The 26,967-nt window shown below is 44.0% G+C and overlaps 1 protein-coding gene across 5 annotated transcripts in view; it reads right to left on the reverse strand.

Moving 5' to 3' along the window:
- LOC124721924 (carbohydrate sulfotransferase 5-like) overlaps positions 1–26,967 on the reverse strand; it is a 544,973-nt gene that overhangs the window by 78,807 nt on the left and 439,199 nt on the right. For all 5 annotated transcript variants that reach the window (XM_047247078.1, XM_047247077.1, XM_047247079.1 and 2 more), the window contains 2 exons: positions 25,778–25,928; positions 7,001–7,146 (listed from right to left, as the gene is read on the reverse strand). In XM_047247078.1, coding sequence (XP_047103034.1) covers positions 7,001–7,146; positions 25,778–25,928 — 297 coding nt within the window. The remainder of the gene's footprint in view (positions 1–7,000; positions 7,147–25,777; positions 25,929–26,967) is intronic.

A 26,967-nucleotide genomic window follows, 5' to 3' on the forward strand; every position in this document is an offset into this window, starting at 1 on the left:
ACTGATGAGTCCGAGGCCACCATTGAGAACCTTCACGATGTGGACCAATTGTGAGGCCACATACCCATTGAGAAACGTAATGCGTTGAAGTGTGTCCTGGTGGCGCAGGAGATTCTGGCGGATAATGTGTAACAGGCGATGGAAATTCGTTGCCACTGTGCGTGTGACGGTGGGATAAAGGTAATGCCGAGATACTGGAACGTTATCACGAGTGGTAGAGGTGCCACTTCACCTTTCTGGAGGCCTTGTCCAATGTACATTGCAGAAGATTTGGCGACATTCATGGCATTGCCAGCGGCAGCGCCATAATGTGTAATCAATTTGAGGACTGCTTGAATCTCAGAGCTCGAGAGGATGAAGAGGGGGAGGTCATCAGCATATGGGCGACAGCGGAAAGTACGATGGCGAAGGGTGAGGCCCGAGAGCTCGGTTGCCTGGCCCCCAATGAGGGGCTCTAGGGCAAAAGCATACAAGACTGTAGAGGGGGTCACCCTTGCCGAACTGAATGGCGGATCGGTACTGGACGTGGTAAATGTCCATTGACTTGGACTCGTGAACTAGCACTGCTGTAAAGTCGCTGGAGGACGTCGTTGAACGGAGGGGGGATGCCCATGCGGGCTGCCACCAAAAACATAAAACGGTGGTGCACTTTATCGAAGGCGCTATCGAAATTACAGCGACGACCGCTGCACGGAGTCTGCAGGCTGCCGCCATCACAACTAAGTGGCGGCATTCCCTTGTGGCAGTCTGTATGTTAACCTAGCCCCCCAGGGCGTCGTTTGCTCTGACGAGAGGACATGAGGGATTATTGTTCAGAGACGCATGACCAGTAAGCGGGCGAAAATCTTGTAATCAGCAATAAATAGGGTGAAGGGTCTATAGCTCATGACCATCAAATCAGAGGCTGGTTTGTGGACCAGAATGATGATGCCCTCAACAATGGCGGGGACTGCTTTGACATGTGTCATCTGGTCTTGAAACATATTCATCCACCACACTGCCATGAGTTCCCAGAAGGCTCAGTAAAATTCAGCTGGTCGCTCGCCTTAGTTCTTTTCCGTTCCAATTGGTTGTCTGGGGTTGGCCGCTGAGTATCCAAACCTTGGAGAATCATATACTAGGAGTCAACAGTGTTGCGATATCTGTCGGCCAAGTCCTTCCTGTATCTCATCAGTGTTCTCCAGATCGCTGGTTCGCCACAGTCCGTCCATCACGCCAATGATGAGCTGCACATGGGAAGGTGTCGTTTCCAGGCTTCACAAGTCTCGATGACTTGCTGGCGACAAGTCAGGTCATGCAGATGAGAAGCATTTAGTTTCCATGGCGTACAGCTGCGCCATACAGATTGGAGTGGAAGAAGAACCACAATGGTCAGAAGAGGCCACTGGACAGCGTTTGGTGCCCCATATCACAGATCTAAGATTCTGTGAGACATAAATATGCTATCTAGGTGGCTTGTGGAATGATTGGTAAGAAAGGTATGGCCAGAGCAGTCGCAATTTTGGACTTCCCTGGTATCTTGGAACAGGAGGTCCTGCACCACTATATGTAGTTCCTGACATGTAGTATAGTGTGTAACATGAACTTTTGGGTGCAGAACGCAGTTAAAATCACCTCTGAGCAGGCAGTGTTTGTATCGCCCTAAAAATAGTGGGGCGATGTTCTCAGAATAACGCTGGGCCCATTCATGTCGTTGGTCAGTGCCCAAATGGGGATAGACATTAATGACGCGTGTCCCCATAGCAGTGAGTGCCATGCCCCGAGCTGACGGAAGGAAGATGACATTGGTGACAGAAATCCCATCGCAGACGTAGATGGCCAGTCCACAGCCCATGGGATCGCTCATGGAGGAATGTGCATATAGCCACTGATATTCGGGAGACTGGCCAAGTGAACTTCCTGCAAGAGGGTGGTTCAAAATGGTTCAAATGGCTCTGAGCACTATGGGACTTAACTTCTGAGGTCATCAGTCCCCTAGAACGTAGAACTACTTAAACCTAACTAACCTAAGGACATCACACACATCCATGCCCGAGGCAGGATTCGAACCTGCGACTGTAGCGGTCGCGCGGTTCCAGACTGTAGCGCCTGGAACCGCTCGGCTACCCCGGCCGGCGCAGGAGGGTGAAATCAATATCAGAAGCCCAGAACATATCCTGCTTCTTCTTCTTAAGTTGCAAATCCTAAGATTGATTTGCAGCAGCTCTCCATTCAGTGCGATTGTCGGCCAGCCTCTTCAATTCCGTGAAACTTCCGCATCCTAGGTCCTGCATTATCTGGCTTATGTACTTTCTTCTAGGTCTGCCTCTTGCCCTTTTGCCCTCCACAAGGCCTTCCGTTATAGTGTGGAGAAGACTTTCATGTCTCAGAATGTGTCCCATCCATATACCTCACCTCTTCTTGACCGTCTTCCAAAGAACTGGAACTTCCTCCGCTCTCCGCAGGACTTCTTCATTTGTCATCCTGGCCGTCCATGGAATTTTTAACATCCTTCGCAGACACCACATTTCGAATCCTTCAATCCTTCTTCTTTCGTCCTCTCCAAGTGTCCAGGTTTCGCTGCCGTAGAGAAGCACACTCCCAACAAAGGTCTTTATTAACCGCTTCCTTAACGACAGACTTATCACATTTGATGTGAGGAGTCGTTTCCTTTTATAGAATGCAATCTTTGCCTGATTTATTCTACTTATTACATCTTTCCTACTACGACCATCTGATGTTATTCTGCTTCCCAAGTAGACAAAGTCTTGTATTTCTTTCAGCTTCTCTCCATTCAGCCTTATATTCGTAATTGCTTGATTATTTTGTTTGCTTGCAACTAAGATTTTTGTTTTTGACTTATTAATTTTCATGTTGTACCGTGTAGCAAGAGTGTTTTCCATTTCCTCCAACACTACTTGTAATTCTTCCTCATTTTCCGCTAGGACAGCAATGTCATCCGCAAAACGCAGCATATCAACTATTTTTCCCTGGATCCTGATCCCATTAGCTTGTCCTAACTTTTCTCTGACCTCGTCCATTGCTTTCTGTATGTACATATTAAAGAGGACAGGGGAGAGTGCACATCCCTGTCTCACACCCTGTTTAATTTTTGCTTGTTGTTGATGTTCCCCACATCTCACTATTGCCACCTCTTCTTTGTATATGTTCCATATCGTTCTCCTGTCCTTGTACTTAGCTCCAGTTTCCCTCAATATCTGGAATAGTTTTTTCCATTCAACCTTATCAAAGGCTTTTTCGAGGTCAATAAATGCTATGTAGGTGTCCTTTCCTTTTTCCATTCTTTTTTCTATTATGAGCCTTAGGGCCATAATGGCTTCTCGCGTACCTCTCCCTCTTCTAAAGCCAAACTGGTCTTCTGTGAACATGCATTCCACGTTCCCTTCAATTCTTCTGAGGAGGATGGTCGTCAACATTTTTGATGCATGTGATGTTAGGCTGAGGGTTCTGTATTGTGCACACGATTTTGCTGGCATTTTCTTTCGTAATGGAACAATAATACACTTTTTGAAGTCCTCAGGCAGCTCTCCAGTATCATATATTTGGCAGATTAATTTATACAATTTATCTTTTATTTCTGTTCCAGCTGCTTTGATGATTTCTGCAGGCAATGAGTCAATTCCTGGTGCTTTTCCGTGCTTAAGTGCCTGTAATGCCTGATCAAATTCAGACCTTAGTATGCTGTCTCCTAGTTCATCTTTATCTACTTCGTCCTCACTTTCAATCATGTCATCTTGTACGTTGCCTCCATATAATTTCTCTAGGTATTCCTTCCACGTAAGTGCTATATCTTCATGATTATACACCATCTTATTATCCTCTCTTATTAGGGCATTACATCTAATCCTTTGTCCTCCTGAGAAGAAGCGTTTCACTGTTTTGTATGCTAATTCAAGGTTCCCTTTCTTCAGAAGGTCTTCAACTTCTTTGCATCTGTCTTCAAGGAATCTTTCTTTTACTTGCTTCAACTTCCTGTTGATTTTGTTCCTAAGCACTCGGTATGCCGTTTTCCTGCATAAGGCGGATTTTCACCCTGGAACATATAATGTTGGTGTTGATGGTTGCTATCTGATAGGCGTGTTGGCAGATCACTGGAGGCTGGTCCACTCTGGCGTTGGCGGAAGGACGTGGGTGTCGTGGTGGAACGTCATCCCACTCGCCCCCAAGGGGTTCTGGGGAGAGTATGGCTAGTGGAGCAGCACCGACGGCGCAGGGTCCCGTAACGGCTCCTGCTCCTCGACCTCCTCGTCGTACCATACCGTAGAGGCGGGCACTGGTGTATAGTCTACTTTGTCGTCAGAAGATGGAGTAGTGGTTCGTGGTGTAGTTTCGGCTGTGCTATGTTCATCAAATAGTTCAACGTCCCCATGGTGCTTTGGGGGTGGATGTAGCTGTGCTTACTTCGACTCCTTCGGTAGTGGCGGATTCGGGGTATTGTCGGGCTCATTTGTGGCGTCCGGGCGGCATTGCAAGATGATAGGAGAAGCAAGAGCAGCAGCACAGGTCACCAGTAGCACCGCAGGTTGCGACGCAGACGGTTCTACGGCGGCTGGAAGTTGCGTAACACGCCGTTGTAGGCATTCGGATGTAACTAAGGTGGCCTTCTTTGCTGCACCGGGAACAGGTCTGAGGCTGGCCGTCATACATAATTATTGCACGGCATCCGCAGAGCTGAAGTATGATGAGACGTGACTTCGGAGATCAATGGTGACCTGTCGGGCGCCGTTTAGGACACGATATGTCTGACACTGTGTCCAATTCTCCGCAGTATGGCCGTGGACTGTGCCGTATTGCCAGCCGGGGTGGCCGAGCGGTTCTAGGCGCTACAGTCTGGAACCGATCGACCGCTACGGTCGCAGGTTCGAATCCTGCCTCGGGCATGGATGTGTGTGATGTCCTTAGGTTAGTTAGGTTTAAGCAGTTCTAAGTTCTATGGGACTGATGACCTCAGAAGTTAAGTCCCATAGTGCTCAGAGTCATTTGAACCATTTGTGCAGTATTGGTGGAGTGCTGCAGGAAGTTCGAATGGCAATTCGAAAATGCGTATCGTACGCATACCTAAGCCCGCGTGGTCGACGGTTACCGCCCCAACATTGCCATCAGCATGACAGAAGGCAACCCCTGTTTGGTCTCGCGTAGGATGCGTTCGCACGCCGCGTCATTAATGATTTTAACATAGACCGTGCGGCTGGTCCCGGCGGAGGTTCGAGTCCTCCCTCGGGCATGATTGTGTGTGTTTGTCCTTAGGATTAAAAAAAAAATGGTTCAAATGGCTCTGAGCACTATGGGACTTAACTTCTACAGTCATCAGTCCCCTAGAACTTAGAACTACTTAAACCTAACTAACCCAAGGACATCACACACATCCATGCCCGAGGTAGGATTCGAACCTGCGACCGTAGCGGCCGCGCGGTTCCAGACTGTAGCGCCTTTAACTGCTTGGCCACCACGGCTGGCTGTCCTTAGGATAATTTAGGTTAAGTAGTGTGTAAGCTTAGGGACTGATGACCTTAGCAGTTAAGTCCCATAAGATTTCACACACATTTGAACATTTTTGAACATAGACCGTGCTGCTCACAATCGACAAATGTATTCCGATAATATCGGTAGCCGGCATCTTCACTTCCTCTCGCACAAAACGCTCCACCTCGAGCGCTCTGGGTCAGGTATAATCGTTGCAGAAAGTAAATCGGGGTGTACGGTTCGCCATGTATCGTAGACAGTAAGCCGGCACGGAACGAACGGCCGTCAGAATGTAAACAAGACGAGCTCGCTCTCCGCACACGGAAACACTGGCGTGTCCGCTGTGTTGCCCTTACAGCTTTACTTCTGGCAGTACCTCATCTCCTACGTCCATTCATAGAAGTCCTCTGGCACACCTCAAATGGTTTTGAATGGCTCTAAGCATTATGGGACTTAACATCTGAGGTTATCAGTTCCCAAGACTTAGAACTACTTAAACCTAACTAACCTGAGGACATCACACACATCCATGCCCGAGGCAGGATTCGAACCTGGGACCGCAGCAGCAGCGTGGTTCCGGACTGAAGCGCCTAGAACCGCTCAGACACAGCGGCCGGCTCTTGCACACCTTCTCCGTCATATCTTTTCTTCCTCGAGTATTAGTTTCGCAAGATGGGCACAACTTTTGTGAAGTTTGAAAAGGGAGAGAGAGGACTGTCAGAAGTTTAAGCTCTGTTGGCGGGTCGTGAGTCTTGCTCGGACAGCCCAGTCGATAGAGTACTTGCCCACGAAAGGCAAAGGTCACAAGCTTGAGTCCCGGCCTGGTATACAGGTTTCATCTGCTGGGAAATTTGATGTCAGTGCACACCCAGCTGCAAAGTGAAAACTTATTCTTTCACGAGATTGTTTGCATCTATCTTGAAGCGTCTGCCAACTCCGTGTCGCTCTCCCACGCGCCCGACAAACCTGTGACCACTCCTGCTGCCATTCTTTGTCTACGTTCAATATTCGATATTGTATGATACTTAGCAAATTGCAGGTTATTGTCTGCTGCGAAACGATGGGTACCTCCTTTCAAGTCGTAAACGTGTAGAAAGTCATAAAGCAATAGTTTTTAACATTAAAGGCGAATGCTGTGTTGGTTCCCATCCAAATCAGTGAAGCATATCACTACATCACGAATTTCTTTTCCTGTGTATTTCACGTTTTTAGCTAGCCTTAAAGGTCTGGGATGAGCACACATCGACTGATCCTACACTGTAGAACAATGAAGTATTCTGATTAAAAATATCATCTTTAACTGAATCAGAATCACACTGCAAATAAACACTTACTATTCTAAGACACATATATTCTTTTCTGTGCTTGGTTATTATCAAGGACAAACGTCATGTAAAATCACAACAAAAACAAATGAGACTGTTCAGGATTCGCCTTGTCAGCGTCCATAAGCAGTTAATAACTGGTAATAACGAATTTACTACAAATAACTTCACAAATATGCACATATGCGATAGATCATCAGAGGAGAAGTTACCTTGCTGTCACGTTGTATAGTCCGTTTGGGTACTGGTAGTCCTCCATCTCTGCACCTATGATTTGCCTCATTTCTGAGACCACGTCACTGATCTCCTTCGTGTAGTTTACGGGTTCATCGATATCAATTTCATTGCTGGACCATTGCTGTACAGACAAACATGACAAAAATTAGAAAGAGATCTTAAAATTTCTTAAAAAGTTCTTGTCAGTCATCATATGATAATTTAAATTTAAAAAACGTTTCGGACCTCCTTAAGCAAATCATTTCTGAAATTTTTACACTAAGTGTCATAACAAGTATGGAAAGAAACTAATACACAGTTTGACATACTTTGTTTGATTTCTTTCTATAACGTTCTGCGGATTTATGTTCTGGGATTACTCATTCTTAAGTAGGATAAGGATACTGAACGGGTAATTCAGTACGTAAGGGGAGATAAAAATCTAATGGTCACTGGGGATTGAATTGCGGTTTTAGGGGAAGGAGAAGAAGAAAGGGTTACGGTAGAGTATGGGTCTGGCAGTAGGAATGAGAGAGGAGAAAGACTAATTGAGTTATGCAATAAATTTCAGATGGTAATAGCGAATATTCTGTTCAAGAATCACAAGACGAGGAGCTATTCTTGTATAAGGCCGGGAGATGCAGGAAGATTTCAGTTAGATTACATCGTGCAGAGATTCCGAAACCAAGTATTGGATTGTAAGACATACGCAGGGGCAGATATAGACTCAGATTACAATTTCGTAATGATGAAGAGTAGGCTGAAGTTTAAGAGACTAGTCAGAAAGAATCAATGCGCAAAAAAGTGAGATGCGTAAGTACTGATGAATGAAGAGATACACTTGAAGTTCTCTGAGGCTATATATACTGCGGTAATGAATAGCTCAGTAGGCAGTTCAGTTGAAGAGGAATGGATATCTCTAAAAAGATCAATAACAATAGTTGGAGAGAAAAACGTAGGTACAAGGAAGGTAACTACGAAGAAACCATGGGTAATAGAAGAAATACTTCAGCTGATCGACAAAAGATGGAAGTACAAAAACGTTCAGAGAAATTCAGGTATACAGATACACAAGTCACTTAGGAACGAAATAAACAAGAATTCAAGGGAAGTTACGTCGAAATGGCTACATGAAAAATGTGAAGAAATCGAAAAAGAAATGACTGTCGGAACGACTGACTCGGCATAAAATAACCTTCGGTGACATTAAAAGCAAAGGCGTTAATAAAGAGGGCGAGGGGAGTTCCACTGTTAAATGCAGAGGAAAGCGTATCTGTTGACGTGTTAGAAGAAGAACCAGGAGCCGACAGAAAAGAGATAGGAGATCCAGTATTAGAATCAGCATCTAGAAGAGCTTTGCAAGACTTAAATAAGCCACATGGAATGGATAATATTCCATCGGAATTTCTAAACTCATTGGGGTAAGTAGCATCAAAATGATTATTCACGTTAGTGTGTGGAATGTATGAGACTGGCGATATACCATCAGACTTTGGGCAAAACATCATCCACACAATTCTCAAGATTGCTAGAGCCCACAAGTTCGAGGAGTATCGCACAGTCAGCTTAACTGTTCGTGCATCCAAGTTGCTGACAAGAATAATGTACAGAAGAAGGGACAAGAAAATTGAAGATCTATTAAATGACGATCAGTTTGGCCGATCTGTAAGTAGGACCCAAGACAAGGCCAATTATTTCTGTAGTTGGCACGAATTCATCGAGATTGGGCCGTGCATGAATGGAAACGTGTCGCCTGGTCGGATGAAGCTCAGTTCCTGTTACACCAGGTCGATGGTCGCGTCTGGATATGCCACTAGCCAAGTCCGCTGTTGTTCGAAACAAGTACCGCACTACTGACGCAGGCTGGTGGGAGCAGTGTTACACTAAGGGGGACATTCACCTGGACATCCCTGGGAGCTTTGATAGTAATCGAAGGCACCATGACAGCTGTGGACTACAAGAACAATACCGTGTACTGCCTTTGTTCCTTCATTCTTGATGTCTTCACCAACAGTGATGATATCTTCCAATAGGATAACTGTGTGTCGCACGGCCAGAATCTTGCTTCAGTGGTTTGAAGAGCATAATAGTAAAACTCACGCAGATGTCTTGTCCAACAAATTCGCTTTATCTGAAACCGATGGAACACATTTGGGACACTATAGGGCACCAGCTCCATGCCCACAAACCACCGTTGTGTAAACAAATGGGACTGCATTCCAAAGGTGGACCAAAGTGGCTGGTCATAATGTTTTACCTCATCAGTGTACGTCGCTTATTCGCAACATTATTGCATAAACATTTTTCAAATTCTTTTCTATTAATATTTTATTTTACAGGGAAAGAATATAAGATACACCTTCATCTTTTACTTTCTTTGTATTTAAATTATCTAAAACAGTTTCCCAAACAAATTATTTGCGTAGTTATTCTACGTGAGATTTTAAGAGGTTTTACTTTCCCTAGTGGAAGTAATATGTCGTTGGACAGTTTCCTGATAACTTCATCAACATTCAGCTGTTAGTCATTTATCATTACGTTTTGATCTGCTTCAATAAAATTACACAACAGTCTTTTACACCTCAAAGCATCATTTCATATTGTTGTTTTTGGTGTGATCCAAAGAAATATCTTTAAAATCTTTGCGGCATATTGCAAATTTATACACTCTCAAGTAAAGTCAAACTTGTTATCAGAATGTCCACGATTACAACTGGTGGAAAATTTTGTAATAATTAAAATCTCTGTAGCTATCAGTACTGAAAATGTGATATTTCTATAGAGGATTTGTAGCAGTGGTACTAATAACAGTAGTAGCGGATCACTTTCACTAGAACATTTTACATGTCGTGATATTACAAAATAAGAGCAAGAAAACGTAAATGATATAAACAGGCATGGACATATGTAACAGCCTATTTGTTAATTTATTTACACACCAAGTTCCGTAGGACCAAGTTAAGGAGCAAATCTCCAAGGTCATGAAACGTGTCATTACATGAAATTACAACATATAAGTAATAACAAATAAAAGTAAAATGATTATGAACCCGAAAAAAGTCAAGCTGGATTCATTTTTAAGACGCATCGTGAGCTTTATATTAGGATGGAGAGAGTTACACGACCTCTTCACGCGTTTTAGTTCCATGTGTTCGCACCACTAACGTGTCGCCCATGTAAACGCAATCAACAATATAACAAGAATCAGCGTAATTTTTCAAGAATCTCCTAGACAAAATAGAAGTAGTGACCCATGAAGAAACTCTTCAGTTTCGATTTGAAAGCGCGTGGATTACTGCTAAGATTTTTGAATTCTAGTGGTAGCTTACTGAAAATGGATGCAACAGTATACTGCAAACCTTTCTGCATTCGAGTTAAGGAAAAGTGATCGAAATGCAGGTTTGATTTCTGCCGAGTATTAACTGAGTGAAATGACAGTAAGGAGTATATATACATATATATTGAGAGGCCAATGTCAAAATACCCAGACTCGTGAACAGGGGTCGACAAGAGGTTCGTGAACTTAACACCACCTATTGCCTCAACCGCCCATTTCTGAGCCAAAAATTTCTTTTTAGAATGGGAAGGGTTACACCAAAATATAATACCATACGACATAAGAGAATGAAAATAAGCAAAGTAGACTAATTTTCGTGTTAACAATCACTCGCTTCAGATACCGTTCGAGTAGTAAAAATGGCAGCATTTGTCTTTGAACACGATCCTGAACGTGGGCTTTCCACGACAGCTTACTATCTATATCAACACCTAGAAATTTGAACTGTTCAATTTCAGTAATCATATGACCATTCTGTGAAATTAAAACGCCAGGTTTTGTTGAATTGTGTGTTAGAAACTATAAAAGCTGAGTCCTGCGAATTAGCGAACAAATAGTTTAGTAAGGATAAGTCGACGGCGATGGTCTTATGGTACAATCGTCCTGGCATTTATTTGAAGTAATTAGGGAAACCTCAGAAAATCGGTATCGTAAGGGGATTAGAGCCTCCATTCTCCTGTATACAGGGCTAGTCTGTTAAGAACAGTACAGCATGGATAGATTTATTCCAAATTACAATACTGTTTCGATTATACATTTTTGCAATGAAGTTACACTCCTGGAAATTGAAATAAGAACACCGTGAATTCATTGTCCCAGGAAGGGGAAACTTTATTGACACATTCCTGGGGTCAGATACATCACATGATCACACTGACAGAACCACAGGCACATAGACACAGGCAACAGAGCATGCACAATGTCGGCACTAGTACAGTGTATATCCACCTTTCGCAGCAATGCAGGCTGCTATTCTCCCATGGAGACGATCGTAGAGATGCTGGATGTAGTCCTGTGGAACGGCTTGCCATGCCATTTCCACCTAGCGCCTCAGCTGGACCAGCGTTCGTGCTGGACGTGCAGACCGCGTGAGACGACGCTTCATCCACTCCCAAACATGCTCAATGGGGGACAGATCCGGAGATCTTGCTGGCCAGGGTAGTTGACTTACACCTTCTAGAGCACGTTGGGTGGCACGGGATACATGCGGACGTGCATTGTCCTGTTGGAACAGCAAGTTCCCTTGCCGGTCTAGGAATGGTAGAACGATAGGTTCGATGACGGTTTGGATGTACCGTGCACTATTCAGTGTCCCCTCGACGATCACCAGTGGTGTACGGCCAGTGTAGGAGATCGCTCCCCACACCATGATGCCGGGTGTTGGCCCTGTGTGCCTCGGTCGTATGCAGTCCTGATTGTGGCGCTCATCTGCACGGCGCCAAACACGCATACGACCATCATTGGCACCAAGGCAGAAGCGACTCTCATCGCTGAAGACGACACGTCTCCATTCGTCCCTCCATTCACGCCTGTCGCGACACCACTGGAGGCGGGCTGCACGATGTTGGGGCGTGAGCGGAAGACGGCCTAACGGTGTGCGGGACCGTAGCCCAGCTTCATGGAGACGGTTGCGAATGGTCCTCGCCGATACCCCAGGAGCAACAGTGTCCCTAATTTGCTGGGAAGTGGCGGTGCGCTCCCCTACGGCACTGCGTAGGATCCTACGGTCTTGGCGTGCATCCGTGCGTCGCTGCGGTCCGGTCCCAGGTCGACGGGCACGTGCACCTTCCGCCGACCACTGGCGACAACATCGATGTACTGTGGAGACCTCACGCCCCACGTGTTGAGCAATTCGGCGGTACGTCCACCCGACCTCCCGCATGCCCACTATACGCCCTCGCTCAAAGTCCGTCAACTGCACATACGGTTCACGTCCACGCTGTCGCGGCATGCTACCAGTGTTAAAGACTGCGATGGAGCTCCGTATGCCACGGCAAACTGGCTGACACTGACGGCGGCGGTGCACAAATGCTGCGCAGCTAGCGCCATTCGACGGCCAACACCGCGGTTCCTGGTGTGTCCGCTGTGCCGTGCGTGTGATCATTGCTTGTACAGCCCTCTCGCAGTGTCCGGAGCAAGTATAGTGGGTCTGACACACCGGTGTCAATGTGTTCTTTTTTTTATTTCCAGGAGTGTATTTCATAATGTAAAAAGCTAAAACTACACTCTTCATTCACTCCTCAACAACAGTGCCCAAACTACACACACTATTCGCTGATGCAAGAGTATGACGATGATTTGTTTTTATTTTGTGTACTGCAGTTTCCCAATTTGTTTTCTTGTAACTTAAGTTAACAACCTTAAATAGTGAGCGAGATGTTGAGCTGTGGAAGAGTTGCAGTGTAAAGGATATGTGTAAGGTTTCACTGAAGAAAACACTTTAGTGTGCAATATATTAGCATTACCTGTATCGGGTGGTAATAATTAAACTAACGGTATTCCGAGAGCTGCAATGCGGGATAATACATCGCAGGACACTGAAACATCGTACGTATGTTCATTAACTGGTGACTGTTGGTATAAAGCGTTACGAAGGTTGAAGTTTTCCGTACGAAATGCAATGGCTATTGAGAAGAAAAGTCGTGCACTGTTGGTAAAGCTGCTTTATCAGAACAACAGCAACAGCAGGGCTGCATGCGGGAATATGGCCGACAGAAACAGCTACGAAGAGGCTCCACGTGGATAAGTAGACTAAAGAATATGATCAAGAATACGCTATTGTAGTGCCTGCGTTATTCTGAATTACGATGCAAAGTTCCTTTGGACATGCATGCATGTCCAAAGGAACAGCCACTGCGGCGACTACAGCCGCTATGAAATACATTAAATGTAATCGTAATTGCGAATATGGGCAGCCATCAGCTCAGGAACGGAACGACAGCAGTGACAATAATTTGTGCTGGCCCGGAATCGAACCCGAATTTCCCGCTTATCGTGAGCCGTCGCCTTACCATTTGGCTATCCGCGCACGAGTCACGGCCAGACCCAAACTTCCGTATGTCGCCAGCCATGCATCTGCAACATGCATGCATGTCCAAAGGAACTTTACATCGTAATTCAGAACAACACAGGCACTGCAATATCGTATTTAGCCACCGACCCGGGCAAGCGACTTCCAAGTAAAATGTCTCACCTGTACGGGAATATGCGTAATGGATGTACGAGTACATGTTGTAGATGCATGGTTGACGACATATCGAAGTTTGGGAGTTGCCGTGAGTCGTGCGACGGCACACGATACGCGGGAAATCCGGATTCGAGTCCCGGTCCGGCACAAATTTTCATTGCCGTCGTTCCATTCAACAGCTGATGGTTGTCCTTGTTCGCATTTAGTGTGTGATCAAGAAGGTTGAAGAAAAAGATGAATCAGGTGGTGCAGCAGGAGAGCGAGACGGCCAATTTTCATGGCAGTTGTTGATGCAGCTGCTGTAGCTGCAATTCTCTCTCTCATTATCAACAGCTTAAAAGATTTTGAAGTACGTTTCACACCGGTATCCCTACAAATTTCAGAGTGTGCACCAAATGAAGCCCCCAAGATGGGCTGAAACACCGTGACTTTGCCCTTCGTTTTTGGCACACACGAAAATGGATGACATGTGGCCGAGGAATATCTCTGAATGAACGAGGCACATTTTACTCTGTACGGTACCGTGAATTCACAGAAATGTTGCATATGCGGTTCTGCTAAGACACATGTGCAGGAACATTCACTGCAGACAGCTTATGTGACTGTGTGATGTGGTTTCACAAGCTTCTTCATTCTCGGGTTGTTTTTCTTCCAGGAGATGACATCTCGCGGGCCTGTTACGTACACAGTGACATCTGTTGTTGTACCTGTCTCCTTGTGCAACACGTGATTCCAGCTTTGCAAGAGCGCAACTGTGTCCACATCACTATTTTCAGGCAAGATGGAGCGATATCATCTGTTGCTTGCCATGTGAAATATTTGCTTTGAGAAACCTTTACTAACGACCGCACTGACTCTAAGCAATTTCAGGATGTGTGGCCTTCCAGATGCCCCGACCTAAATCCATAGGACTTCTTGTTGTGGGGATATCTGAAAGATGGTGTCAATCAGGGATTTGTATGCATTCTTTCCGATCTGCAGCGTAGCATACGACGACATATCGCTCTGATTACACCGCATATGCTGCGAGCAACTGTCGACTATGCCGTGTTACAGATGAACCATGTTGTTGAGTTAGGAGACAGTGTTATAACTTAAGACCATATGCTCATAAAAGTGTCAGAACAACAGTTATCATTTGTTTGATAGTTCCTCCCCTTTTCCTGCACCCCGCACCACATTCTGACTGCCTACAGCGCCATTTTTTCATCTGGTTGGTTGTTTCGGGGAAGGAGACCAGACAGCGAGGTCATCGGTCTCATCGGATTAGGGAAGGACGGGGAAGGAAGTCGGCCGTGCCCTTTGAAAGGAACCATCCCGGCATTTGCCTTGAGCGATTTAGGGTAATCACGGAAAACCTAAATCAGGATGGCCGGACGCGGGATTGAACCGTCGTCCTCCCGAATGCGAGTCCAGTGTCTAACCACTGCGCCACCTCGCTCGGTTTTCACCTGGTGGCAGAAAGTGGAACTACTACTTATTTCAGCATACTCCGCGAGCGGATCGATTAATGAACATACCTACGATGTTTCAGCGTCCTGCTATGTAAACAGGACGCAATGCAGCGCTTGGAACACCGTCAGTTCAATTATAACCACCCGGTATTACGTTTTTTTACCATATCAAATCTCTTTGCTACGTTAACAATCTTTTATTGCATAGACTGTATTGTTTAAGAAGTACTTTTTAACTGCCTTTTAAAAAATAAGTTTTATAATCTCTTTATTCTACTTAGGAAATTTATTCTAAAATTTTAAGCACTGCTAGTTTTCTGTTTATTTTTCTCAGTTCAGCGTGGATTTTTTTCTATAGTCATAACTAAAGATGTGTTTCCAGTAATTATGAAGGTTCTTGTATTCATATGATGTAATGAATACCCTCAATATTTTCAACTTATCTTTACAATGGCTCTGACTACTATTTTTAGTAGTTTCTATGTTTAGTTGTTTCACCATTCTAATAGTGCTTCTTTTATAGTTTGAGGGCTGTGTTCATATCTGTCTATACATGTATTCAGTAATTGAGATTTGAGTGTGCATATGGACAGTATGTAACTAAAAGACACTGAATGTTACACAGTGAATATAGGACTCTAAATGAGTAAGGATATTCTATTTGCTAGTATCTTTGCAAAAAACCACAACTGACAATCTAATCAATGTTAATTCATCGATATTTTGTTTTGATTATGCAATCTACAGAATTAACATTTACACTTGATGTAACAGTGATGTTTACCTTCTATAAATTGAAAGTCACGGCATTTGTTTCCTTTGTGCTCAGGGTAACTTTACTGCATACTGAAAAATTGTAAACTTTCTCTAAGCTTTCATTTACTTTCTCTGGAAGGAATTCTCTTGTTATTTTGCAGTGACTATGTTTGCCATGATCAGCAAATTATAATTTTTCCCCATAAACTAACATTCTGGTTCTGATAAATGTTTCACCACGAATTGGACATTACTTGAGGCACATGTTATTTCCACTCTTTGTATTGCATCTCACAGGTATGATAGGAATCAATGAGCAAAATCTCTTATTCCTAAGGACCCCGGCTTATTTCTGATCAACAGTAAAACGTTATGATATTGCAGAGCCTGTGTTGTTCCCAATTACGATGCAATGTTCCTTCGGACATGCACGCTTGTCCGACGGAACAGGCACTGCAGCTGTTATGAAATACATGAAATGTATTCGCAGTTGGGACTATAGCCAACCATCGGCTGCAAAATGGAATGATGACAGTGAACATTTGTGTCTGACTGGGACTTGAACTCGGACTTCACGCTTAAGGCGAGTGGACGCCTTACCACTATGCTATCCGAGCATCACTCACCGCCAGACCGAAACTTTCATACGTCATCAACCCTATGTCTACAACCTGTACTTGTACACCCATTAGATATATTTCCGTACAGGGGACAAATTTTATTTGAAAGTCGCTCACCTAGTGTCAGCGGAGAAATACGATACAGCAGTGCCCGTGTTATTCCGAATTATGATGCAATGTTCCTTCGGGCATACAACTTAGGTACTGCAATATCGTATTTATCCGCACCGGGCAGTTGACTTTCAAGTAAAATGTCTCCCTGTACGAGAATATACATAATGGATATACGAGTACAGGTTGTAGACACATGGTTGACGACATACGGAAGTTTGGGTCTGGCTGTGAGTCGCGCTCGGATAGCCTAATGGTACGGCGACCTTTCGCGGTAAGCGGGACATCCGGGTCCACGTCCCAGTCCAGTACTAATTTTCATTGTCACCATTCCATTATGCAGATGACTGTTGTCCATATTCGCAAATGCGTATACATTTCAGTTAAGTACTGGACAGATCTGAAAGTATGTGAGATACACTTTATAGGTCTGGGATGATTTTCAAATACTTGATGTTACCCACTTGTTATGAGTTACTGCTATTGAAGTGCTTACTTTTGGATTTTTTTAAAGTAGCAAATATATGATGTTATTTGTTCCTGTTTTAAGAGTACATGAATGAAATATTCATAATTTCTTTTTACTTAAATTTCTGTTTTGTAATTATGGTATAAATTCATGTATTTTCTTTTCTTCTAGCTGAAATTTTCTTTGAAATTCAATGGCAAGGACTTGTGACTAAAATATTTTTATTTCTGTATATTAATTAATTATTTTGTGAAATTTCTGCCAGTTTTCCCTAAGTAGTAGGCAGGGCAACTGGGGCACCTTACTTCATACACTCCTCTGCTGTTGAATTTTTGGGTATCTGTTTTTATGTTGTGGACTAGTAAGGGTCCTAACTTATTAGTGTACAATGCAATAGCTACTTTTCTTGATGAGTTAGCTATTTTTTGTGATATGAGACCTATGTATCGGATATTGTCAAATATTTCCTCTTCTTTCTTAATGTGGCAATTTTTAGTCTTATTTTTGTGTGTTTAAATTATCAATTGTTTTGGCTTTGTAGCCAATGTTAATGGTAACACTTTTTATTGTGTCCAGTTCTGTCCTAAGGCCGTTACCTTCTAAGTGAAGTGAGTGTGCTTTGAGTAACATTGACCTACATGCAGCATGTTTGTGTGTGATGGCATGATGAGTTGTCTATTGTTACGTCTGTGTATGCGTGTTTTCTGTGGGAATTGCTAGCTTCAGAAGCTGCACGTAGTCTTACGCATATGGCAAATTCCAATCTTTTCTTGTCGTCACAAAGCAAATTTATCATGAACAGACATTTTTAACGAATCAACAGCTTTCACCATCCACTTTGCATGATGGATAGCCCTAGGAGCAGAGAAAGTTACTTTATGAGATGGGGCTATGACGAGAGAGATCACAGCGAATTCTAAAACTACAATATGATCTTCTCTAGGGTATTGTTTCATCCAAGTATCCTGAAAAAAAATCGAGTATGTGAGACATACCGACCTAGTGCAAGTTTTCCTTGACATTTCTATGACGCTGTCTGTCCAGTCATGACTGGTAAACGACACGGGTCTAGTAATAAAGTAATATGCTGTATTACAGTCTGGTATTCATTAATGCTGATCCTCAAGCAAAAGTTTTGACATATTTCTAAGACTGATACCTGTGTCTCTCAATTCTCATTTTTGAATCGACGCTTTTTCCCATTTAATCTCCATTTCCCACATATACAGAGTGGTACTTAGAAGCACGTTTAATTTACATATCCGCAAATTGTATAAGAAAACTACATTGACGGGGAAAAATCGCAACATTTGGAGGTCTGTTGTGTTTTCTGTTGAAAGTTGGTTCTGCCTCAGTGTCAGTGATGGTCATGTGTTGGCTAGAAGGAGGCAAGTTGAGGTCCATCAGCCAACCTATCTGCGTGCTAGACACAATGGACCTGCACCTAGAGTTACGGACTGGGGAGCGATTTCGTATGGCAACAGCATCACTGTCATGGTTATCCCATGCACCGGGATAGCAAATTTGTACATCTACATCTACATGGATACTATGAAAATCACATTTAAGTGGATGGCGGAGGGTTCTTCGAACCACCTTCACAATTCTCTGTTATTTCAGTCTCGTACAGCGCGCGGAAAAAACGAACACCTACTTCTTTCCGTGCGAGCTCTGATTTCTCTCATTTTCTTATGGAGATAGTTTTTACCTATGTAGGTCGGCGTCAACAAAATATTTTCCCATTCGGAGGAGAAAGTTGATGATTGAAATTTCGTGAGAAGATTCCGCCGCAACGAAAAACACCGTTGTTTCATTGATCATGTATCATTTCAGTGACACTCCCTCCCCTATTTCGTGACAATACAAAACGTGCTTCCCTTCTTTGAACCTTTTCGATGTACTCCGTCAACCCTATCTGGTAAGGATCCCACACCGCGCAGCAGTATTCCAAAAGAGGACGGACAAGGGTAGTGTGAGCAGTCTCTTTAGTAGATATGTTACATTTTCTAAGTGTCCTGCCAATAAAACGCAGTCTTTGGTTGACCTTCCCCACAACATTTTCTATGTGTACCTTCCAATTTAGATTGTTCGTAATTGTAATTCCTAGTTATTTAGTTGAATTTACGGACTTTAAATTTGACAGATTTATCGTGTATCCGGAGTTTAACGGATTCCTTTTAGCACTCATGTGGGGTGACCTCACACTTTTCGTTATTTAGGGTCAAATGACTCTGAGCACTATGGGACTTAACTTCTGAGGTCATCAGTCCCCCAGAACTTAGAACTACTTAAACCTAAGTAACCCAAGGACATCACACACACCCACGCCCGAGGCAGGAGTCGAACCTGCGACCGTAGCGGTCGCGCGGTTCCAGACTGTAGCGCCTAGAACCGCTCGGCCACTCCGCCCGGCTATTCAGGGTCAATTGCCAACTTTAGCACCATACATATATCTTTTCTAAATCATTCTACAATTTGTTTTGATCTTCTGATGATTTTACTAGTCGATAAACGACAGCATCATCTGCAAACAACCAAACACGGCTGCTCAGATCGTCTCCCAAATTGTTTATAATTATAAGGAACAGCAAAGGGCCTTTAACAATGGCTTGGGGAACGCCAGAAATCAAGTCTGGTGATTCGAATTGTTGTGCTGCCATTCCCGTACAGCATTCCAGAGAGTATTTTGCAACAGGATAACTCTCGCTCACATACCGCAATTGTAACCCGACATGGTCTACAGAGTGTGGAGGTGTTGGCTTCAATTGCTCGATCACTACATTTATTTCCAGTTGAGCACGTATGGGACATCATCGGACAACTCCAGCGTCATCGACTACCGGGACTAACCGTCCCTCTATTGACCGACCAAGAGCGACAGGCATGGAACTCCAACGCACAAACTGACATCCGGAACCTGTAGAACACACTGCATGAACGTTTGCATGCTGGCATACAACATTCTGGCGGTCACACCGGTTATTAATTAATAGCATTTCACATCTGCAATGCTTCGTCTCGCTTTTACATTAACCTGTGATCTTGCAATGTTATTCATTTAAATATGTCATACAGACAAATGTATTCCAGAAATTTAATTACTCTACATTAATTATTTGTTGGAGTCGAGATTTTTTTCCGTCAGTGTATTAATGTTTGTGTTTCAGATGGCAGTATATTTCCAGTTATTTGACGTGAGAATACAAAAACGAATAACTTACCAGAGCCGGCCGGAGGGGCCGTGCGGTTATGGGCGCTGCAGTCTGGAGCCGGACGACCGCTGCGGTCGCAGGTTCGAATCCTGCCTCGGGCATGGACGTGTGTGATGTCCTTAGGTTAGTTAGGTTTAAGTAGTTCTAAGTTCTAGGGGACTGATGACCACAGATGTGTTCGCGCCATGGAACCTAGCTCAGGCGGTCACGGCACTGGGGTCGGCACGGCTGAACATCCCTGTCGGTACCTTGCACGACCTGACTCTCTTTCTGCACGTCTCGCAGCGGTACACCTGCAATAAGTGGTTACGAAGGCTTCTGACAGGCAGTCATATTAATGTGACTGGGAAGTGTAAGCGATGCTTGTAATGTTATCCTTAAGGGTCACTAATTTTTTGACCGGTGAGTTTCTGTTATCTACCATAAATTAAATGAGGACATTATACTTGCTACATCTGCAAATTTCACCCAAAAGTAAAAGACTGCTGCGATTGTCCTCGTTGGGTCCTAAGAAGAAATGACTTGGCTTGCTCTGCCTTGACCCATTACATCAAATGAACAATGTGATCTGCAGAATGAGATGGCATTCTGTTACGATAATTCAATTAACTACCTATTTACATTAGACAATAAATGGATTTATCGTGCACAAGTAATATTTTGTAATATGAATTGTCTGGAGTTTCATACTGTGAAGGCCTAGAGGCACACTTTCCCCTTATCTTGTAGAAGCTGATTTCCACACAGCACATTTTTATATGGAATGGAAACAAACTGGGTTGTTTAATTTCACCTGGCGAGGCGAATTTGAAGTCTTCCATGGCTTGACTATTGCTTTGATTCAGGATCGTAAGCATAGCACCAAGTTTCGTTACTTTTGATGATTTTCGAAAAAAGTTTGAATCATTTCTGGACTTTTCATTCAAAAGATCTTGGTGGTCTTCTTTCAAAGCACAGCATGCTTCCACGCACCCTTGTTTTTGTTCATCAGTCATCAGCCGTGGCACGAATTTGGCAGCCATACTTTTCACTCCCAAATCTTCAGTCACAGTTCGCTGCACTGAACACAAAACATTTGACACTATAAATTCTGCCGGAACTAGTCCTGATTTTCTTCAGCGACAGCATTCGACTTAGACTCTGGAATGTCCCTTGTAAGGGCTCCTAGCAGCAAGACGAGTGCTACAACAGCTCTGCACACCCAAAAATTACCAAAAAGAGCAAGGACGATTAAGCGTTTAGGCTCCTTCAAAAACGTCATTAGAGACGGCACTTGAGCACGGATTGGACAAAGACTGGGAAGGAAATCGGCTGTGTCCTTTCAAAGGAACCACACTGGCATTCGCCTTATTCGATTTACGTAACTCACGGAAAACATTAGTTTGGATGGCTGGACGGGGATTTGAACCCTCGGTTTTCCCGAATACGGGTCCAGTGGCTTATCAAGTGCGCATCTCGATCGATTTTAACGAAAGGCAATACGTCTACGAACATAAAATGCAAAGTTAAAATTCAAATGGCCACTGCTGAGATACTTATGTGGTATACTATGTAACTGTTAAAGTAAATGGCATCAGTATTGTTGAGGAAATTAAATAAGTGTGTGAATATGCTCTGAAACAGTTTGTCTTGATTGAAGGGTAGTCCAACACATAGCAGAGTTATAACATTCAGAGATCCAATTACTGCTTCTCGTTCCGTCTCCGTCTTCTCTCCTGCCCTCTCCTCTGCGCAGCATTTTACGCTGGATAAAGGCATGGCTAGAAGAATGAGATTCAAGTGTGAAGACGATGGAAATGGAGCGGGCGGTGTGTGTACGGCCGTGGACTCCACTGCCGACACGGAATTCAGCCACTTGTCTAGCACATGGTTACCCACAGCGAAAAACGCCTTCACCAAGGGGGAAAAATGTTCAGAATTTTATTTACAGAGAAATTCTCAACTTATTATTTCAGGAGTTTTCTGAAATCTACGCAAGAAATAAGTATTGACAACATAAAAAAGAATGACTTCAACGTTCGGGTTTCTGCAAGAAGTTTCTGAGGCTGAGTGGAGGGGCACAGTAGTTAAGGAAATTGATTCTTACTCGGGAAAAGCGAGGTTCAAATCCCCGTTCGACCACATATAACCAATTTAAGGTTAAATTCCTTCCACGTCTTTGCGTGCCGCATTTTTGTGCACTATCTCAAACGATCTCGGTTTCATCTCTCATCGTCCTCGAACTTAAGTAGTTTTAAAGAATAAGGAAAAGACTAGATTTCTTCCTTAGGCAATCTGAAATAACTATAAGAAATCGTTTTCGCAGGTATTCACTTCAAACTGTGCATGCCCATTAGTATATAATAGCCCACCCTGCTGCTGTTCTTGCATACTTTAGATTTTGTTAACGAATAAGTATGTACAGACTTTCGATGGAGTAGACAAAAAAAATGAAGATATATCTTGCATTGAAGTGGAAAATACGATGTAGGAGATTGTATAGTAACTGTTACTGCAACGTATAACAAACAAATATTATGGATTTTCTAACTGAATCGAAATCTCCTATTCCGTCCTGAGTTATCCGAAATTTGCGATGGCATATAGTTTTTTTAGCAATGTTTATTCTCATTTCGGTCGTACAGTGCGAAATGGGTGGTCTTCATATAAGTACTTTCAATTCGTAAATATTTATGAAATTATACTCCTTTCCAAATTTGTTTATAATATTATTACAAATTTTTGTGAATTGTTAAAGCCGGCCGTTGTAGCCCAGCGGTTCTAGGCGCTTCAGTCCGGAACCGCGCTGCAGCTACGGTCGCAGGTTCGAATCATGCCTCGGGCATGGATGAGTGTGATGTCCTTAGATTAGTTAGGTTTAAGTATTTCTACGTCTAGGCGGCTGATGACCTCAGATGTCGCTTGTGAGCTACGAAAGAGACACCAATGTTTTCTTGTTTACCAAAATACGCATTCGTACATGTACTCGGCACTTAAAAATGGACGTGCGTCCGATACTTATCATCGCTTAAAATTAAATTAAATTCAGAAGGTATCCATTTTGGTCTTCAGTCCTGCATTGTCTTCTTCCATATTGATATTATTATTGTTGCAATAAAAGAGAGAAAATATTGCGCCGGCCGCGGTGGTCAGCGGTTCTAGGCGCTCAGTCCGGAACCGCGCGACTGCTACGGTCACAGGTTCGAATCCTGCCTTGGGCATGGATGTGTGCGATGTCCTTAGGCTAGTTAGGTTTAAGTAGTTCTAAGTTCTAGGGGACTGATCACCACAGATGTTAAGTCCCATAGTGCTCAGAGCCATTTGAACCATTTTTAGAGAAATTATTTTCAGGTGGCCTAGTAAAATGAAGAGGTACTAGTTTCATGGGATCACATGCCGCCATATTCAGCTAAAACAAAAAAAGAAAAAACTGCCAAATATTTGTATATTTGTGGCTAGGAGTGAATTTCTTCTATTATGTCTACACTGGAAATGGTACTGTTGTGTATGGCGACTCTTGCATGCACGCACGCACGCACGCACGCACGCACACACACACACACACACACACACACACACAACACACACACACACACACATACAGAATTGATTACTGGGCATAAAAGCTCGTAGTAGGCACTGAGATAATTATAAGCGTACAAAAGGATATTGAGCTGTTAATTATCACGTGCTATGATGATCAAATCGAGATAATCGGAATGCAAGTCAGTGGGAATAAGGGGAACTAAGACAAGTTTAAGTAGCATTAATTGTGACATTGAAATTTTGCAGCGCAATACACCTCAAATATTGCAACAACTTACACAAAAAGAATGAAGCACCCAGAAGACATGGTCGTGTGTCAAGGTAATTTTATACAACAACGTGAGAACAAATACACTCGCCGTAAGGCTTCCGGTCGACCACGTCTGACCACCACAGTGGAGAATCGCCGTATTGTGCACCACATACATCTTAACCTCTTCTTCACATCTGCACCTGCCATCCGAGAACAATGTCGGACTTCCTTCAACGTTTTGTGTCATCCTTCACCACTGATCGGAACTAGAAGCGGCATGGCAAGGCAATTACAGTCCGCCGCGCGGGGTAGCCGTGCGGTCTAGGGCGTCCTATCGCAGTTCGCGCGCCTACCGCCGTCGGAGGTTCGAGTCCTCCCTCGGGCATGGGTGTGAGTGTTGTCCTTAGCATAAGGTAGTTTAAGTTAGATTAAGTAGTGCGTAAGCCTAGGGACCGATGACCTCAGCAGTTTGGTCCCATAGTCCTTACCACAAATTTCCAATTTTCCAATTATAGTCCCATCCGTAGTATGCTGTTAGCACCATAACACAAACTGTTTTGTTTGGAGTTGCGCCGGGACCGGGATACGTGGACTGCTGATGAATGGCGTCGCATTGTGTTCAGCGATAAATCGCGGATCTGCATTACCCTGGATTGTCCGTCCCCGGTAGCTGAATGGAATCGATCAACAACGAACTTAAACGGATGTCTTACGACGTCCGCCCCGAGCAGATGCAACAAACAAAATCGAAAAAAATGAGATTTAAAAAAATAAAAAAATGGTCAGCGTGACGGATTGTCAATCCTCTGGGCCCGGGTTCGAGTCCTGGCTGGGTCGGGGAATTTTCTCCGCCCAGGGACTGGGTGTTGTGCTGTCTTCATCATCATCCTATCATCCTCATCGACTGCTGGTCGCCGATGTGACGCCAAATTGAAAGACTGGCGAACGGCCTGCCCGACGGGGGGCCCTATCCATACGATTAAATAAGTAAACTATCCTGGATGACTCTCGTCGAGGAGTATGGCGGCGATCTGGAGACAGATCCGGCTCTTCCAATTGTTTTGCCGAAGCAGTGCGGTATGACTCGTGGTGTCGTGGTGTAAGTCGCCATAGGATATGATTTCAGGTCGACGCTGGTAGCGACTGAAGGAACTATGGCGGCGTAACGGTATGTCACAGACATCCTGCGTTCTCTTGGGTTACCTCTCATGCGATTGTATCACGGTGCCACTTTTCTACAGAACAATGCTCATGCACACATGGCACGTGTGTCTATGAACTGCCTGCGTGATGCCGAGATACTCCAGTGGCCAGCAAGATCCCCTCACCTGTCCCCGATAGAACACGTGTGGGATCTGCTGCGACTTCAACTCCATTCGAGTGCCAGTATGCAGGATACCCAGGACCAATTACAACAGTTATGAGCCAGCTTGCTTCAGGAGAGGAAACAAGAGTTTCATGACACCCTTTTAAACTGAATTAGTGCATGCATCCTGACCAGACGGTGTGCAGCATCACACTGATAAGTGGGCTCATAATGTCAAGTTCTTTGTAAATTTGACTCGATTTTGTAATCACTGAAATAATATCACACATCCTCATAACCTGTGAAGTTTTATATCGTTTCTTCCTACCGCTCTGGGTGATTTACTTTTTCTCGGGCATGCAAATAAAAGTGGTCAGTTTCGGAACCGAGGACGTGATTGCTTGTAAAAATCATCCAGTTTGAAACTCTACCATGGCATCGTCACCCCCTCCCATCACAATCACCACTCCCCCTCTCCTCTTCCCTGTTCTCGACATTCTCCAGCCTACGGAACCGCTAATGTGGAGTGGGGACTGGCCTCACCTGAATGGTGCGTCCGATGTCGATGAAAGGGGTGCGCTCCATGTTGGCGGTGCTGACGAGTCTCTGGCTGGCCAGCAGCATCAGCACGCCGATGGAACAGATCAGCGCCACGCCGCACACGCTCCTGCGCCGCGACATCCCCTCCGCCTGCCTGCAACGCAAAGAAACACTTCGCTACTCTCTCTGGCCTTCTGCTAGACTGCTAAATCTTCGCATACGCTACTGATGAAAGGATCGCTTGTACCTAGCATGTAATTGATTCAATTTGATATTAGACTTCGATAGAATTCAAATACGAAATTGTTTTGGAGATGCCTGGTGAACTTAAAATGGGAAGCCGGAAAAAAGGAAGAAAATAAATAGACGATGACGACGAAGATGACGACGACGACGAGGTTCTACACGCGAGAGTGCTTCGGTAAATTTCAATCTTCTAAGTAAAGAAAGGAGGTTAAGGGTTAACGTCTTGTCGACAACAAGCTCGTTAGAAGTGAAAAACAGTCTCGGGTTTGACAAGGACGGAGCTGGAATTCATTTGCAAGATTTCAAGCAAACCATTAAGATATTCGCCGTACATTATTCAGGAAAACTGCAGTTAAATATAGACAGCCGCACCGATTTTTTGAAACCCGCCCATCACGTTTTGCGAGTCCATTATTTGTCACGTGGCTTCGTTATTACTGTACAAAACTGTAAAACAGCTTCAATGGCTCAATCGTCAGTTTCACACAGAGATCAAAAAGACGTCATGGAACAAATAGAATGGCGTAGAGAGAGTCATATTCTTTATTTACAGTCGCGAAAGAGCGAGGAAAGGGAACGACTAACAACTTTACGAAATATCTTCCACCAAATCAGGGCTGTGATTTAGTGTGAATTAGTTTCTTGAGAGGTAATAATGGGGACATTGTCTTGTTTTTTGCTCAATGCTCGTTTAGTAAACAATAGTGTAATATTTAAGCAACGTTACATTTATTGAACTTCGCTTAGATTTGCCTGTCATAGATAACGCAGAAAAAACTCTCTATAGTCTCTACACTCCTTTCCACAACGAATGAAGACACTTTTTTGTTAATTTTGCTATCGGGGAAACTTGTTAACAACTATCGAGCGAGGTAGTTCAGAGGTAAAGGCAAACGCAGTGTTCAGATACCATCTGGTCTTCCACATTTTGGTTTTGCGATGTTAGC

This window comes from Schistocerca piceifrons, chromosome X, assembly GCF_021461385.2.
Source record: "Schistocerca piceifrons isolate TAMUIC-IGC-003096 chromosome X, iqSchPice1.1, whole genome shotgun sequence".
Classification (NCBI taxonomy): Eukaryota; Metazoa; Arthropoda; class Insecta; order Orthoptera; family Acrididae; genus Schistocerca; species Schistocerca piceifrons.